At 50.2% G+C, this 18489-nt stretch overlaps 2 protein-coding genes across 3 annotated transcripts in view; both read left to right on the top strand.

Annotated features, from left to right (window-relative positions):
* Nucleotides 1–283: 283 nt before the first annotated feature.
* LOC127044737 (lymphocyte antigen 6E-like) lies at nt 284–3038 on the top strand. Its single transcript, XM_050939799.1, has 3 exons — nt 284–365; nt 1232–1351; nt 2830–3038. Exons 1-3 carry the CDS (start codon nt 284–286, stop codon nt 3036–3038), a joined length of 411 nt encoding a protein of 136 aa, XP_050795756.1.
* A 14911-nt stretch (nt 3039–17949) lies between these two features.
* LOC127045386 (lymphocyte antigen 6E-like) overlaps nt 17950–18489 on the top strand; it is an 810322-nt gene continuing 809782 nt past the window's right edge. For both annotated transcript variants that reach the window (XM_050941470.1, XM_050941469.1), the window contains exon 1: nt 17950–18069. In XM_050941470.1, coding sequence (XP_050797427.1) covers nt 18018–18069 — 52 coding nt within the window. In that variant the 5' untranslated portion in view covers nt 17950–18017. The remainder of the gene's footprint in view (nt 18070–18489) is intronic.

Below are 18489 nucleotides of genomic sequence, written 5' to 3'. Positions count from 1 at the left end.
CTCTGCCTACAGACCCCTCCTCCTTATATTAATTTGGTCCAGCTCAGCTGCAGTGACATGGCAGAGTGGGGAGAGAGCTGGGAGGTCTCAGATAGGAAGGTCTCTGGCCATTTAGGGCTTTGTTGGTCAAACCCAATCTTTTAAACATCACTGGAAGGCAACGGGCAGCTAGTGCAGATCCCAGAGCACTGGGCGCTTGCTTTCTGGCTGAGATATTCTATTTATCAGACAAGCTCTCTCACTTGGCACTGGCTTTGGCTTCCAGTCTGGAGCTGACAAAGGCATGAATCCCAGTAGCAAGGTTCCCACATCTAAAGTTAAAAGGTCACAGGAGAAGGAGAAATGCCTCTACACTGGCTGCTGTGGTAAGAGAGGGATGTGGGGGGTGGGTCCTCTCTCCCCAGGGCAGCCCTGGGGCAGCCTGCATCCCAAACCCCTCACCCCTGGCCCCACCCCAGAGCCTGCGCCCCCAGCCAGAGCCCTCATCCCCCTCACTCCAACCCTCTGCCCTAGCCCTGAGCCCCCCATGGATCTGTAAGTCATTCATTTATACAGTTGGGGTCTTTGATCTATGGAGCTCATGAATGGGACATCAGCCAGACCATGGGCCACTCCTCAGGGCAAAGCTTCGATAGGGCCGAGTCTTTGCATAACCTGAGGGATTAATTTGCGTTCACTTCCCCCTAGGTATTTCTTGGAACCTAACTTAACTTTGTTAGTCACATTGTTTAAAATAGTCCTTTGAACCTCATAACACTTTCCCATGGTTCATACCGGCCCTAGAGAAGTTACAGACAACTGCACTATACTATATAAACTTTGCATTTTTAAGATACTGGACTCCAAAAATACTTAAACTGTGTGTGTTCAGGATATTGCAGGAATTTGCCAAATCTGTCACAAGCCATACCCAGGCTGAAGGAAAACAGAGTCATCTGGATCAATAGTTTTTAACCTGTGGTTCACAAACCCCTGGAGGTCCTCAGTCAATGTTTAAGGGGTCCATGAACAGTTGTCGTTACCACAGAACAGTTGTTTTCAACCTGTGGCCTGCGGAACCCTGGGAGTCTGCAGACTATGTCTAAGATTTCAAAAGGGTCCGCACCTCCATTTGAAATATTGTAGGGATCCGCCATTGAAAAAAAGGTTGAAAACCATTGAGCTAGATCATCTGAGAATGAAGCATCTGCTCCTGCCAAATTCTAAACCATGTCATGTGCTTCTTTTGCAGGTCACTCATTGATGTGCTACACATGCCAAGGGGAGACGTCTAACAAGTACTGTATGAAGATATCTATGTGTGCAAAAGAAGACAATTATTGTGTGACAATCAAAGATGTTGTAGGAGCTGGTACGTTTTGGAACCATCCATCGTTACAATGCATTGTTTGTATTGTAGTAGTGTTGAGGGGCCGCAGTCAGGGATTGGGGCGCACTTGTGCTGATTGCTGTAGACTTTCTATTCAAGGACTGGCCTAAAGAGCTCATGATCTAGGCAATGACTAGATTCAAGAGGTAGACAAGACAGACAGACTGGAGTGGGGAGAGGGCAAGGTAACAGGAAAGGATGGGGTTTGCAAAAGCACCTAAGTGACTTAGGAGCTCAGGTCTCACTGACTTTCAATCCCATCCATGGTGAGCCTATTGTACCCTAAACAGAGGTCTCCACTCACCACTTGCATAGCTTTAGAACTACCAGACCAGATCCAGAGCTGGAATAACTTGGGGTTTCTCCACTGAAGTCAAGAGAACTCTGCAGATTATGCCAGCCGAGGCTGTGGCCCCCCATATCAAAGGTATTTCTAAGGCCCTAGTCAACGTGGTGTCTAAGTGACACATGAATGGATTTATGTAGTATGAAGCACAGCATTATTTAATCTCCCTCTCTTAGGCCACTCTTCCAAGTTTTTGTGGCTTTTTGGCCCCCTATCTTCTGGAAGGATAAATAAATGATCACTGAACAGCAAACTGCTGAGAAGCAGGAAGCTTCACACCACCAAGAGGCAGTCTTCTTGGGATGGGATCATCCCAGAATCTCACTAAGACACACTAAGAGGTGGGAGAGCCCAGTGCTGGTCTGGAAGGTTTGGGGTCTGGTGAGTGATTGGGATGAAGCCAGTGCAGGCAATGCCATACATCCGGCAGGTCAGTGGGCAGTACCATGCCATCCTGCCTTGCCATGCCTCCCATACTGGCTGTAGTCCTGCACTGGTCCCATTAGGATTTCCCCTAGATGATGCTACAAGAATATGGGGGAAGAATTCCTGTTCTCCTCACCAGTGAATGTGCCATGCCATGTCAGAGGGCATTACTGTATCACATTATTGTGATCAGCTAAATTTGTTGCTCATATATGCACTGCTTGGGCATGCACAGGGCCCTCACCAAAGTCTCAAATTTCCATCCTAGCACGGAATGGGCTGAATCTAAAACCTGGACTGGATTCTCTATGGGCCGGTCTATTTTTTGGACGTTCCATCTTTCTAGGTTCTTATATGGTCCCTATCACCATAGTGCCTGTCTGGGTCAGGAATCTAAAGGGCATGTTAGAGGTTACGACCTAGCGGTCTTTAAATACTAAGTACTGTAAAATGAACACCAAAGCCTGAGTCTAATTATCTAAAAGTATCTAGTTCCTGCATTTCCTGGCTTATAAAGACTGACTGGGTTAAGGGTCTACTTGGTCATTAATTGTAAAGAAATTCCATCCTGTTGGTCATTATTGCATAGGCACTTCGATACTATTATCTCCTTGGTACTAAATGTAGTCAGAACTCAAGGGAAATTTTCAGCAACGATTTCTCTCTTTCTTTTCTTTTCCCGGGTAAGATTACAAATCCAAATACCGCATCTCCAAGATGTGCTCTCCGGAGTGTCCAAAAATGATCATGAAGCAAGGCAAAACGGCTGCTAAAGTGTTTTGCTGCGATAAACTATTGTGCAATGTGAATGGAGCCAGCAGCATGAAAACCAGCTCCTCCATGATTTCCATGGGGATCCTGGCTAACTTCATCTACATCTTCAGATCTGGACTGTGATGGGCCAGGAAAAGAAGACTTTATGCCCTGAAGAACCTGCTCAGGCCCCACTGAGACAACAAAAGCCTACTCTGTGCGAAGCTTTCCTTTGGGCTAACACTTCCCCCTATACTCTAGGCATCACTTCAGAACCCCTGAGCAAATATCTTCTCTATCACTTTTCACACCATGGTTCTTGTCTCTCCTGCTGGGTCCAGAGCCACAGCTCTCAGATCCCAAGCGCCACTTTCCTTATCTGTGGTTGTAAAGACCTGGAAATATCAATTGAACAGTGCAGTAACATATGGATACATCTGACCAGAAGATGTACAAAGTACTTATACAGGTCCTGATCCGGGAAAGCACTTAAAGCATATGCTTAAATTGCAACAAACTCCTTGCACACGTAAAGAACGGAGCAGTGAGAAGGAGTGGAGAGGCAATTTTACCTCCGAAGACAGCACTGGAGAGACTGATACTGGAATACTGGGTCCAGTTCTACTGTCCACATTTGTAAAAGGATGTTGAAAAATTGGAGCGGTGTGCAAAGAAGAGCCAGAAAAATTATTTGAGGGCCAGAAAAAATGCCTGCTAGTGAGACACTTGAAAGGACTCAATCCATTTAGTTTATCAAAAAGAAGATGAAGAGATGACGCTTTTATTTACTGCAGGGAAAGTTCCCTCACAGTCGTTTATTCCATCCAAACAAACTGGGCTGCATTTGGCTTTTCTGACCGCTTGGAAACGCTGCCATAAGAAAAAGGATCAGGTGGGCTCTCAAAGGGGCAGCCAGGAAAAGGGCAGATGTGCTCAGTACGGCTTCAGCGTCTGTGTATCATAGATGGGTGTCTGAAGCATGGATGTGTGACGAAGGCTATGAGCTACTGGTGTGATTTCCTTGGCTGGGTACACATAGTCACGCTAGCCTGAGAGCTAGCAGGGGTATAAATAGCAGCAGAGCCATGGGTAGAAGCTGAGAGGCGTCGACAGGGGATGGAGCACTCGATGATTCCCTGTTCTGTCCATTTCCTCTGGGGCACCACCTGCCACTGGCCACTGTCGGAAGACAGGATACTGGGCTAGCTGGACCCTTGATCTGACCCTGTAGGTTGTTCTTATGCAGTGGCAGAGGAAGCAAGGCTGAGCTGTGCCACATACAAACCGGCCTGAACCCGGTGGGTATGTACTTGCAGGGCCGGCTTTAGGAAGTGCGGGGCCCAATTTGAACATTTTCGGCAGGGCCCCGGCAGGGATGACTACAAAAAAAAATGTAAAAAAAAGCCTTTCATTTCTTAGCAACCAGTTCCCTATAAAAAATGCTGATTTAAGGGATGTGCCACAGTATGTATTTTTTGTAGTTGTCATAACATTTTTCCCAGATCTGGACCTTAGCGTCCAAAATATGGGTGTTAGCATGAAAACCTCCAAGATTAGTTACCAGCTTGGACCTGGTATCGCTGCCACCAGCTAAGAATTATACAGTGTCTAGTTCACTGTGGTCTCCCCAAAACCTTCCCTGAGGGACCCCAAGACTCAGATTCCTTGAGTCTCACAACAAAGGGGAATAAACCATTTCTCTTCCCCCTCCTCCCCTCCAGATGTTCCCTCCTTGGGTTCCTGGAGAGATATACAGAAGCAAGCTCCGTGAATCTAAACAGAGGGATTCCACCCTCCCTGTTTCCAGTCCTGGAAACACAAGTACCGAGAGAGCTAATCTCTCTTCCCCCCTCACCCAGAGGGTATACAAAGTCAGGCTTAGTAAATCTAACACAAAGAGATTTTCCCCCTGACTTCTTCCTCCCACCAATTCCCTGGTGAGCTGCAGACTCAATTCCCTGGAGTCCCCACTAAAGAAAAACTCCAACAGGTCTTAAAAAGAAAGTTTTATATAAAAAGAAAGAAAAAGGACATTAAAAATAGGCTCTGTATCAAGTTGACAATATACAGGGTCAATTGCTTAAAAGAAAAATGAATAAACAGCCTTATCCAAAAAGAATACAATTTAAAACATTCCAGCAACTACACACATGTAAATACAAAAGAAAACAATATAAACCTATTGTCTTACTATCCTTGTACTTACAACTTGGAAACAGAAGATTAGAAAGCCAGGAAATAGAAAAATCACTCTCAGAGCCGAGAGGGCACAGACACAAGACAAGAACAAAGAACTCTCACCCAAAACTTCCCTCCACCCCCAGATTTGAAAAAGTCTTGTTTCCTGATTGGTCCTCTGGTCAGGTGTTTGGTTCCCTGTGTTAACCCTTTACAGGTAAAAGAACATTAACCCTTAGCTATCTGTTTATGACAGTACCAATAGGGTTACCATATGTCCGTATTTTCCCAGGAGGAATTTTAAAAATTTTAAAAATCCCGGATGGCAATTTAAGAACCAAAAAGCCTAACATGTCTGGGAAAATATGGATGTATGTTAACTCTATCTAAAGTTCTTTTTTAAAAAGATGGGCCTGAACTAGAAACGAGCTCCATTTCACATGTGTGGGTCCCCACCACTCCCTGGGGCGGTGTGCACATGTGTGGGTCCCAGCTGCTCCCTGCCCCCCTCATTGAAGCAGGTGTGCAGGGTTACTGCCCTGGAAACTGCACGGCACTAGTGGACATGGGGCTGGCTGGAGACAGGGCAGGGCTGACTGGAGGTAGGTTCTGGCTGCAGGCAGGGCAAGGGGTGCAGGGCTGGCTGCAGACAGGGGTGTGTGGGGTAGGCTGGCTGGCTTCAGGCAGGGCTGCAGGGGGGTGCGGCAGGGGTTGGCAGAGCTGGAGACAGAGGAGTACAGGACTGACTGGCTTCAGGCAGGGGAGTGTGGCAGGGGTTGGCTGGAGACAAGGCAGGGGGTTTGGGGCTGGTGCGGGCAGGACAGGGGGTGCAGGGCTGGTGCGGGCAGGACAGGGGATGCGGCAGGGGCTGGCTGGAGATGGGCTGGTTGTGGGCAGGGGGTGCAGGGCTGGCTGGAGGCAGGGCAGGGGCTGGTGCAGGCATGGCAGGGGATATGGGGCTGGTGCGGGCAGGGGGTGTGGTTGCAGGGGGTATAGCCCACCCTGTACGGTGAGTGCCCCCTCCTCCTCCCTCCCCCACCGGGGTAACAGCAGCAGCCTGGGGCTCAGGGGCTATTTAAGGGGCCCAGGGCTTCCCTGCTTCCACCGCCCTGGCCCTGTAAATAGCCGAGGGAGCCTTGGGGAAGCGGCGGGGCTCCAGCAGCTATTTAAAGGACCAGGGCGGCAGAGGCAGCTGGAGCCCTAGCCCTTTAAATAGCCCTGGGAGCCCCACACTACCACAGGGCTCTGGGGGCTATTTAGAGGGCCCAGGGCTCCCCTGCTTCTACTGCCCGGGCCCTTTAAATAGCCATGGGAGCCCTGGGGAAGCGGTGGGGCTCCAGCGGTTATTTAAAGGGCTGGGGCGGTAGAAGCAATGGGAGCCCTGGACTTTTTAAATAGCCCCCAGAGCCCCACAGCCCTATTGCAGGACTCCAGCAGGGGGTGTCTGGTGGCAATTTAAAGGGCCTGGGGCTTCAGCCCTTGCTGGGAGCCCCAGGCCTTTTAAATTGCCCCCTGGGGAAGCCGGGCCACCCCGGTACAGCGCACCATGGTACACCGTACTGGGGCTTGGGGCGGGGCCCTCTTAGGGGCGGGCCGGATTCAGGGGAATTGGTTGAATTGGTCTAAAGCCGGCCCTGTGTACTTGGCGTGGTTCAGCAGCTGCCCATGCTATTGCAGCTACCTGGTCGGCTATTTATACTCGCTCGCTTGTTGCGAGCTAGCACAAGTGTATGTACTCAAGCAGGGGATCACACCCCTACATAGGCACAGACTTTTAGTTTTCTCCAGGGGTGCTCCACCCCATCTGCCCTGAGACCCTGCTCCCACTCTGCCTCCTCCCGCTCCCGTTCCACCCCCTCCCCGAGGCCCCAGTCCACCCACCACTCACTGCTCTCTGCCTTCCTGCAAGCCCCTCCCTGAGCCACCAAACAGCTGTGGCCAGTGGGTGCTGAGCACCCTTATTTTTTTTCTGTGGGTGCTCCAGCCCCGGAGCACCCACGGAATTGGTGCATATGGACCCCTAGCTGGTAGCCCAAGGCACATGCTTGTGAGTCAGCAGGGCTCTATTTCCAGGCCTGTCGCAGATTTGCTGTGTAATCCTGGATCAATCATGTCCCCGCTCCATGCCTCAGTTTCCCCATCTGTAAATCTAGGACAATTAATTGGGGTGTTGTGAGGCTTCAGTCCATTGGTATTTGCCATGTGATTGGAGATCATCCAAGGAAGATTCCACAGACCAGGACAAGGTTATTAGAAGGAGGAAGATGGGCATCTTACTGTATTTAGAAGGAAATGAGTCAGGAAAGGTTGTGGCCTCCACGTATATTCTGCAGCCAAGGAATTTGCTGTATCCATCCTGCTCTCTGCAGCACTGTGCTCCAAAATCTGAGCTTTCATTTTAACCACGGGGAACATTTTTCTAAACACCTCATTTAGGCGCCTAAGTCCTATTTTCAAAAGTGACTTACACACCAAAGAGCCTCAGGCCTTGTCTACGCAGGGAAATTGACCAGAAGAGCTGTTCCAGAATTGCTTCCCATGTGACGCTTCTGCCCTGAACTAGAGGTGGCTTTATTCCGGAATAACTACTCTGCTCACAAAGCAGGGCTATGCAGAGAGATGCCAAAGAGATTCCCATTGATTTCAGTGCCCAGCTGCATGATCTTTAGGTATCTTTGAAAATCTGGTCGTAAGTGCTTAAGTCACTGTTGAAAATACAACTTAGGTTCCTCACTCATTTGGACACTTCGAAAAAAAAAGACCTCAAATTGCTAGCCATTGTGGCCGCAAAGAAAACCTGCTTCAATCACTGTGACCCACAGAGCAGCGCAAATAGCCACAAAACACCCGGCTGCACGTATGTAGCCATGTCAGAATAGGGAATAGTTCCAGTTCATTGCAAACTTACTTCTAATACTAGGTCAATCACTAAACGCTGGGCATGTAATTAAAACCCCCACCCAAATTAACCCTTTTAAGCAATGCTTTATATTCCCCCCAAGACTTCTCTGGAAAACAAGATGTAACCCTTCTCTTGTTTTCCTGGCTCCTTAACCACCAGGCTTCCCAGGTTCCGTATAGGCCCCAGCCCTGCAGCTCTGAAGAGTCTACTGGCTGCTAAGCTGAATTTTGGGAATTCCCGGGTACAGTCCTGTGACTCCCTGTGAGTGAAGTGGTATTCAGCAGTGGCTCACAGATCTTCCTGCCCAGCCGGATTTCAGAGAGGATGAGGCAGCAATAAAGCTGGGAAGACTGAGTGTGTGTGTGTTGGGGGGTGGTAAGTAACTTTTAAAGGTCAGGGAGGGAGAGGGGAGCAGCGCAGAGTAAGCTGCATCGGGGGGCAGCCGGAGTGGGAAGTACAGACATGTTTTCCATGTTGTCCATCTCCCCTGCCCATGAGCCCTTGGGGAGTCCACGGATAAGCACGGTCTGAAGGAACTCTCCCCTGACATCTAGTGATGAGCTAGGCAGCGGTTCTCAAACTTCATTGCACCGCAACTCCCTTCTGACAACAAAAGTTACTACATGACCCCAGGCTGGGGGAGACAGGGGAGGCAGAGACGAAACCTGAGTCCCACTGCCCTGGGCGGGTGGAGCGTGGGGGGCAGACCTAGATCCCTGCCACCCCAGGGGCTTCAGTTTCAGACCTGGGCCCCAGCGAGTCGAACATTGGCCCTGGTGTAGCCCGATCTATAGATTATGAATAGAAATTCCCAGTTGTCACTTTGAGGGCTGACAGGTTCTTGTCCCAAGATCAGGCCCAGTATTATTAAAATGATGATATAGTTGGGAACCCCGATGTGCACAGGTGTAACAGTCACACTATAGGAACTCGTTTATATTTACAAATAAATAATTTATTAATACATTTAGCAAAGTCACACGCACTCTGCCTCAGTACGGTAGATAGAGATAATACAAAAAGTCCATCTGACCATCCATACTCCCAATATCCCTTGCAGAACAACCTACAGTGTTAGCCATTGTCTTCCTCATCATCACCACCTTCCTCATCTTCACCAGTGGCCATCATTCTGGCCCCTCCTCAGGGCTACATCTCTCTCCTCTACTGCCCTGGGATGCCACTTTTATAATACGTTACGCTGACGTTACAGTGTCTAATGCATATTCAGTAGGGGTTTCTCCCCTCTTCCTCATTTGTATTTCCTTCCCTTACCAATGTTAGGGTGTCCTCCTTCTGTAGGTTAGTGTATTTAAGATTTCACCTCATTATCATATACATCAATTCGTTGCCATGGCACTCTTGGAGACGGACGTTCCGTCCAAAACCTTCCAGGAGCTGGTGTCAGTCAGTTCATGCTCTGTGGTTGGCTGATGTCATTATGGACAAAATTCCCCCTTACACTCTACTGCCTCAAAACTTTGGAGTTACCTTTGCCAAAATTCATAGGTCTCAAGCCTCATGCTAACTGCTGAAGCCAATGTCTTACAGGATACAAGCCTGCAGGTTCCTTGCATCACAGGCGCCAACTTTCCTTGGCACCGGTGGGTGCTTATGCCCCCCACCCTGACTCCACCTTTTCACCACCTCCATTCCAACCCCTTCCCCAAAATCCCTGCCCCAACTCCGCCCCCTCCCTGCCCCTATTGGACCTCTTCCCCAAATCCCCACCCTGGGAGCACACCGCATTCCCCTTCTCAGCCGTGTGAAACAGCTGTTTCCAGGTGCAAGCACTGGGAGCTAGGGGGGAAAGCGGGCACGCGGCGCCCTCAGCGGAGGAGGCAGAGGTGGAGCAGGGGCGGAGCTGAGCTGGGGGGGGCAGTCCAGGGAGCTGCCGGTGGGTGCTGAGCAACCACCAATTTTTCCCCATGGGTGCTCCAGGCCCAGAGCACCCACGGATTCAGCGCCTGTGCCTTGCATTACTACTGAATAGAATAAAGCAGAATATAATGCAAAGCAGTGAATATAAGAGAGGTAAGCTGGTCCGCTGGGCTACGCTGGCGACCCCATTAAAATAGGGTCATGATCCAGGGCCGCCCAGAGGGGGGGACAAGTGGGGCAATTTTCCCCAGGCCCTGGGCCCCGCAGGGGCCCCCACGAGAATAGCTGAGGCTCGCCCCTTTCATCCCCCCAGCGCCTCAGTGCATCCTGGACAGCGCAGCAGCCGCGTGGCTCCGGGGAGGCCTGGGCTCCGCCCCACTCAGAGCTGTGTGGTAAGGGGGCAGGGCTGCGAGCCCCGGGCCGAGTGGCTTCCCCCCCTTACCACATGGCTCTGAGCAGAGAGGAACTCAGCCCCCCACTCCCCGAGCCATGCGGCTGCAGCGCTGTTCAGGGCCGCTTCTCGACAAGCACGCTGAGTAGCTGGGAGGCATGGGTAAACGGCCAGGGCTGGGGGAGTTAGATAAGGGGCAGGGAGTCCCAGGGACAGTCAGGGCACAGGGAGGGGGGGTTGGATGGGGCAGAGATTCTAGGGGGGAGGTCAGGGAACAGGGAAGGAGGGGTGGATTGGGGGAGTCTCGGAGGGGGTCAGGGGACAAGGAGCAGGATGGGTCAGGGATTCTAAAAAGTTCTTATTTCATTTGAAATTTTTAGCAGGGTTTTTATTTGTTTGTTTGTTTTTTGTTCTGCTTTTTGGTGAAACAAGAATCAAAAAACCCTCCAAGGTTTTCAATTTGTTGTTATCCCTCTACCCCACCTCCTTTCTCTCCCTCTTTACCTTTTTCTCTCCCCTGAGGGAAAAGGAGGCGAGGAGAAGGAAAGCCCAAGAGAGGAAAAGCTCAATGAAAACCATTTTTAGAGACTTGAATTTAAGTGGAAAACAAAAGTTGAATGAAACATCATTTTTCTACACATTTTTCCTTAAATGTTGTTTTGATTGAACAAAAAAAATCACTCAGCTTTAGTTGTAACCGCACAGGCTTCTGTATGCTCCTTATGCCTTGCCTGAATGGCCCACTGGCCTGAGTTCAGTCTCATAGGGGCACCTGCTAAATATAGCTTGCTTAACACTCAGCTTCTCACCCAGCCTCTGTCCCAGTGCCTAGATATCTGGCTGGAACTGTTACTTTTGGTGGATGGCATCAGCACATTCCTCCTTCCGACCTATAACGGAGTCACTCCTTGGGCAAAGAAGAAAAATAGTGAATTTCTGCTCTGCAGATTAACCACAAGATATTTCTACAGTATTTTAGCCAAGTATGTGGTTGGCCTGCCTTCTATGGCTCAGTCATGTGCAGGTAGGTGAAACAGTGGGTGAAAAACTGGTTGAAGGACAGTAATCAAGGAATGGTTATCAATGATACACTTTCAAAGTGGGGAAATGTGTCCAGCAGGTCCCACAGGAGTCCAGTACTATTCAATATTTTCATAAATCAATTGGATAATGGAGTCGAAAGTTCAACTTATGCAATTTGCAGATGACACCAGGCTGGGAGGGGTTGAAAGCACTTTGGAGAAGAGGATTAGAATTTTAAATGCCCTTGATAAATTGGAGGATTGGTCTGAAATCAGCAGATTAAATTCAATAAAAACAAGTGCAAAGTACTACACTTAGGAATGAAAAATCAAATGCATAACTACAAAATGGGGAATAACTAGCTAGGCAGTAGTACTGCTGGAAAGGATCTGGGGATTATAGTGAATCATAAAGTGAATGTGTCAACAATATGATGCAGCTACAAAAGAGACTAATATTATACTAGGGTGTTATGACATATGTTACAACCTTGTGCAGTATCTCTGGGGATACATACTGTATTAAGCTTATGAATGGTTTATGTATCACTGTGGGCCAGGGACTGTAGGCAACTTGGGACAGTGGAGGAGAGTGAGGGGGAATGATACCACAGTTCCTCTAGGAACTAAAAGCAGTGGATGGTGATTTAAGGTGAATCCCTCGGGGTTGTAAAGACCTCCAGAGACGTACCATGCCTGGGGACGCTTGCATAAACCGGTTCAAACTAGGTTTTCCAGAGACCAACTGGCTAAGAAAGGATGTTTGGCATAAAAAAATCTACATTTAAACTGACTCAGGGCCTTCTTTTGATTCAGCAAGCAGACAAGTCCTTCTGACCAAAGACGCAACCTTTCCAGAAGGGCTGGAAGAACTTTGGCTTACTAGGGCCCCCATCTGATTGAGCAGTGACATCTGATAAGCTTTTAGAGTGTGTCATAAACATACAGTTAAGGATTAATTCCTATTTTGCCTGTAAAGGGTTAAGAAGCTCACATAACCTAGCTGACACCTGACCAACAGGACCAATAAGGAGACAAGATACTTTCAAATCTGGGAGGGAGGAAAGTCTTTGTCTGTCTGTTGTTGTGTGTGCTTTTGCTGGAGAAGATCAAGGAGCCATCTAACCCCATTAAAATTCAAAAGTTTTGGATTTTTTTTAAGCAGAATTTTTTTATTATTTCTTTAAACAATCAAACAGAGCAAGCAGCAAATATTTGGTCACACACTTCTGAAACCCCAAAGCACGTTTAGATTTTGGCAGACTTTTTTCAGCTTTTCAATTAAAAAAACCACAACAAATTTTGAAGGACATTGTCCATGATTTTTTCTGCTTTTTAAAAGCCCCTAGTTTTCAATCCAGAAAAAGTTTTGACGGAAAATATTTGTCCAACCTTTTTAATGAGCTTTAGTGCCTTTTAGCATTAGCTGATGCTGAGAACCAGTGATACCTTGTAAACGTGACTTGAAAATAAATTTTCTCAAAACTGGGTTTGTGCTGAGATGTGGAAGGTTTTTAAATGTTTATTTTTCCCAGGGCCACCTGGTGGGGGGGCAAGTGGGGCAATTTTCCCCGGGCCCCACAGGGGCCCCCACTAGAATACAGTATTCTATAGTATTGCAACTTTTTTTATGGAAGGGGCCCCCAAAATTGCTTTGCCCCAGGTCCCCTGAATCCTCTGGGCGGCCCTGTCATGATCTACTTTGGGGTCCTGACCCATGTTTGAGAACCACTGAGCCAGAGGGAAAAGACAAGGAACCAGAGCATATTTAAATGAACACGCCCACTCTGCCTAGGTATCCAGCAGCCGGAGCTCTCTTCCCAAAGTGATCTATTTTGGCTGGTGTTGGGTTAAAAACCACTTTAGTGTTAAGTGAAAGGGTAGTGGAAGATTGCTACCCTGATTGTACAAGTGACTGGCAGCAGGACTGTGCTCAGCCTAACCGGACTGAGGGGATCACCCTAAACTGAACTGCACTCATCAAGCAAGGGGGCAGGATGCCAAAGCCTAGTGAAGAGAAAGCAAGAGAGGCTAGGGCTCTGGGCCTCTTTGAAACTGCTCTTCTTTTTCTCTGTTTAAAAGAAGAACTGATTAAATTGCAGTGAGAGTCTTTATTTTGTCTAGTGATTCCTAGAGCTGAGTTCATAGATACCCAGGTCCAGCTGCTGAACCTTAGGCCTGCTGTGGGGTAGGATTGCAGCAAAAATCACTGCCTGGCCTGTAGCAGCAGGAGGTTCCCCACTGAGCTGAGTGCTGTGGGGGAGCCTCAACATGTGTCATGGTAGAAAGGGGCAAGTGGCAGCAGAGAAGCAGCAGCAGCAGTGGCTGGGTGAATGATGGTGGCTGCGGCCGGCAGCAGGAGTGAACGGCAGCAACCATGTGAGGCAGCCGTGGAGGCATTGCTCAATGCTTCCCCACCCCTCATTCCCGGGGGTGGGAGGGGAACCTGCGCGAAGGCACCTCTGAGCCTTTGCTGACCAAGAAAGAAACTGAGAATGGGGTGCAGTGGAGGGAGAGGGGAGTGCTGTGCTACAGGGACATTCATTCATTGGACTTTCCCACTGCAAAGTTATGCTTTTCCCACTGCAAAGCTATGTTTATCTATGCCAAAGTCTCTTTCTGGTGTCTGTAAGCTATAAGACCCTGTAATATTTACATCTTGAAGTTACAGAGATAATTCTTTACTTTTTCCTTTCTTTTATTAAAAGATTTCTTTTTAGAGAACCTGATTGATTGTTTTTTTCTCTGTTTCCCTTGTTTTATCCCAGGGGATTGGGATAACTCACCAGGACGGGTGGGGAGAGAGGAGGGGGAGAGATAAAATCTCTCTCTGTTTTCCTTGAATCTGTTTGCCTCTTTGTGGAAGGGAAGGGAGATGCTTCTCTGTATGGTGATTTAAGAGGTTAGATCAGTATCTCAGGATAGCCCAGGGAGGGAAGTTCTGAGAGGGGGAAGGTGGGGGAATGGTTTATTTCTCCTTGTTTTAAGAACCCAAGGGGTCTGGGTTCTTGGGGTCCCCAGGGAAGGTTGGGGAGGTCAGAGTGCCCCACTATATTTTTGAGTGGTGGTAGCCTATCAGATCTAAGCTGGTAATTAAGCTTAGGGAAATTCATGCTAGTATCTCATTTTCTGAACTCTAAGGTTCAGATCTGAGAAAGAACGCTATGACACTTGCACAAAACCCTTAAACAAAAGGTGTGAATTCTCAGAATAACCCAAGTTCTCTTTAAAAAGCTGAGTCTTGTGACTGAGGGTGAAACAAGAGCTTGTTATTTGATGCTCAGTTTTAGTTCCTGTTCTCAGGCACCCGGAAAGGACACCCACCTACTCCCATACGCCTCCGGCAGTTCAGGTGTGCACTCTTCCCTTTAGCAGATGAATGCCCTAAATGCCCTCCTTGCAATTACTGTCATAGAGCTCTGAAAATACACAGGTCTCTGAGGGAAGCTCTCAAAGCAGGGCCTCGAGGGAAGAAGTGGGGCAGGGGCAGAGCCTGGGGGGAAGAAGTGGGGCATGGGGTAGTGTAGAGAAAGAGGAGTGGTCCCTGCTTCTTATGCTCCCAAATTCTATTAATGCCTCCCTGTAGTGGGGTGCACACCCCACTCCTGCCAGGAGGGGTTAGAACAGGCCTGGAGAGGGCTGCAGCTGGGAAAAGAGAGGCAGACTGGGAAAGCAGCCAAAGCTGTAGCCAGGGTAATCAGGGCCCTGCTGGCCCTTGTAAGAGGGTGGTGGACCAGAAAAACAGATGCTCTCTCTCCAGCCTCTTGAGAGAGAAGGACCCGGCTGCCTGGGAAGTGGAGGAGGGGACCTGAGGTGGAACAGTGCTGGGGAAGGGCAGAAGGAGCTGGAGGAGATCCAACCTAGCAAAGTCCCAAGCTGCAGGCCGTGTTCAGGGCCCACAAGCATGTACTAGGGTTGCAGAAGCTGCAGTCTGGTTTTAAGCAGAGGCAGCTGGTCCAAACCCCCCTTGCCAATGATGAGTGGACTTTACAGACTGCAGTCTGCCCCAGTGAGCGGGGGCTAGATGGTGACTGGCAGTAGCCACTGAGGTGAGATGGGGATAGGGGGTTGGGGGCTCCCTGGAGAGGGGAGATCCAAAGTGTGAGGGCACTGCCAGGGGGCAGCACCCCAAGGAACAGGGGTACCGGGTTCCAGGAGGGACATGGGGGGCCAGCAACAGGCAAGACACTGGCCTCCAGAGGGCACTCTGGGCTGGAAGAGCTATTTCCCAGGACGACTAGCAGGAGGTGCCACGCCAGTGAGTCTTTGCCCTGCCACACTCCCTCTGTCCCCAGTGCAATTAATGCTGCTGGCCTCACCCCCAAGTCAATTCAGTGGGATGAGGCAGACCCTACCCAAGGGCTCTTCTGTTGCTGCCCTTGCCCCCCTTAGCAGCTTCTCCAGCATCATCCCTGTGCCCTGGTTGGGGTCCCTGGGTACTACCGTAATTTAAATCTTAAATAGCTCACCCAAGAACCTACATTAAAGTTGCAAAGTCAAGCACTCGAAAACTAGCAAATACCAGGTAGGGTTTGGTTGCTCTAGCAACCTAATTCTGCCCCTGTGTGTCCAGCCGTGGATGTACTGAATGAGGCACTTGTCCTGTGGGGAAAAGCCCCGGGGTGCCAATAGCATGCCAGGTGGGCTGTGACTTGGAGGCAAGCAGTGTAGGTGCTGCAGCTGCTGGGCTGTATAGGGACTAGCCCTGGTGGGTCCCAGTAACCGCTCAGAGGCATGGCTAACGGAAAGAGTATTTTACTAGGCCTGGCAGGAAAGGAAAGGTTGCAAATACCCTTTGTGATGTTACAGTTCACAGTGAGCAACAGCAGCTCTTGAGTCCCTGGGACAGTCCACTCGAGTCAGGTCTTTTCAGACCTAGTGCATGGGGTGCCCTGTCCAGTCCAGCCCCTATTCAAGCAAATAGGAGCTCCCAGGTTTCCAGGCTGGGCTCAGTGTCTCTCATTGGTGCCCCTCTGCACTGGCTCCTTGCCCAGCTGCTGCTGGTCCCCTGTAAGCCCCACACAGGCCTGCACCGGTCTGCAATGCCCCGCACACACAGTCTGTGCCACATGTGACACTGCAGACAGTTCTTTGCATATTGCTCCAGTAAGGGGACTGGACTCTCACCTCCTTACTGACATTCAGTGGGGGTGTTTTGGTTGCTAGCTCCCAGCACCAAAAGGGGAGGGATCGATGGCAAATCAGGACTCTGAGACTGACAGTCCCCAGGAACAATGTGGAGAGGCCAATGCTCCAGGTCAGCCTGATTGACAGGGCGGGCAGGCTAATCAGGGAGTCAGGAGGCCAGGGGGGTCCCATTCTCCCTGTGAGCTGGAATTGTCTGATTCAGGCAGAGTGGGGCCGGGCTAAGGAGAGAGCAGAGCCATGCTGGCCAGAGGGGCCAGGAAGCAGGTCAGAGCTGGGAGCAGAGTCACAGAAGCAGCCCAGGGAGAGCAGATCCTGTGCTGGAAGCAGGGCTACGGGCAGAGGAGCAGCCCATGGGGCAGGTGGCAGAGCAGCAGCGTCATTGCTGAGGCTGAGTGGAGCCGGAGCTAGAACAGTGGAGCTGGAGCAGTCTGGAGCTGGGAGCCATAGCACACTGGGGAAAGAGGCGGGGCAAGAGCTTGGCTGCCAGCAAAGTCTGCCCTGCTGTAGCAGGAGCTGGCAGCACTAAGCGTCTGTCTCCATGGGGGGTGAGGGGGAGAGAGTAGGCTGGACCGGGACCCCTTTGGACCGTGGGCCTGGTGCCATGGTAAATCTGGTACTGACCGCTAACTCCCTAGACAGCCAGCTTCCTGGTCTGCCCAACAACTCCCACCTGCCCTGCTCCTTGGAACCACTTGCTGCCTGTCTTCCCATCCGCCTGCCTGGAAGGCTGCCCCACTCCTTGAGCTCCCCCATTCCCAGAGCTGCCTGCCTGCCTCCCCCTCTGTGGGGCTGCCCTGCTTCTTGGTGTCTTGGGCTGCACACCCAGCTGGGCTGATGGGGAGTCAGACAGCTGGAGGCATCAAGGAGCCAGGGCAGCCAGGCCGGGAGGTTGGCGGCCTGGGGTGCTCGTAGATCAGGGTGCTGAAGAGTGGGCGAGCCAGGCATTCTGGGGACCTGTTTTGTTTTTTAAAAAACCGTTTTTAAAAGTCTGAAACACATTTGACTTTTCGATCCCCTCATCGCCACCCCCATAAGGTTTTAACTTTTCATCTGGTTTTGGGACAAAGATTTATCGCCACCTGGAACTTTTTCACAGGATGGAGCTTCTCTGTCCTGGCCAGCTCCACTGGTGACCCCCCTCCCTATCTGCACCCAGAAGACAGGGAGCAGGATCCCCACCCTCTTTGCTGTTGGAACTCGGTATGGAAAAGGTTAAGAACCACCGGATTAGACAATAAAGTAGGGATTTTCCACTGTGGTGTCTGTGGCTTATGCAGTGTATTAACTATCTCCTTATACCTTGTGCAGAAGCTTTTGGTGGGGAAAGGAAACCAAACGAAATGAAATTTGCTGCAGCACTGAATTCTGTTAAGACTCTCAGCCTTGTTGCCTCTGGCTGCCCTTGAACTAAGAAAAAAAACTCACTTTAGCAAACTCCCCTGCAGATACCACACCCATCCATCCATCTCGTATCTCCTCCCCACTAATGCACAAACTTTGCATGCACTGCCTTCACAGGCAACCACCAAGATCCTCATTTATAACCAGCCCCTCCAAGAAGCAGCTGCCTGATCTGCCCAGACTGTGACAGCAGGCCGAAGATGAAGGCTTTTCTTCTCACCCTGCTTGCTGGGATTCTGTGTGTGGAGCAAGATGAGATGCCGCTAATGATTCCTCTGTGCCTGAGAGCCAGGGAAGCAGCTAGAAATGGCAGGGGCAGAGGGGGAGTTTTGCAGCACCGCTGGCAAAGATTCTACCTTTCAGTGGGAGCTGGCACTTCTGCAAACCTCCCTTTGCAGCCAGCCACATGGGAGTGCGAAGCAATGGCTGGTGCGTTGGCTGTCTTTCCAGCACTAGCTTGTGTGGATGTCATAATAATAGCTCAGTGCAGGTGTAACCCACACATCTCCTGGGTGTGGTGTTCTGTCCCATCTAGTGGCACCGAGACCACTTAGTGAGAGAGAAAATGAGTCTGGGCTACAGCCTTAGCTAACAGCAGGGCCAGCTCTGCCTTTTTTGCCACTCCAAGTGGTGAAGGAGGGTGGGGGGGAAGCTGCCACTGGCGTGCCACCG

Source organism: Gopherus flavomarginatus, chromosome 2, assembly GCF_025201925.1.
Source record: "Gopherus flavomarginatus isolate rGopFla2 chromosome 2, rGopFla2.mat.asm, whole genome shotgun sequence".
Classification (NCBI taxonomy): Eukaryota; Metazoa; Chordata; order Testudines; family Testudinidae; genus Gopherus; species Gopherus flavomarginatus.
This window is presented reverse-complemented; position numbering and strand designations above follow the sequence as displayed.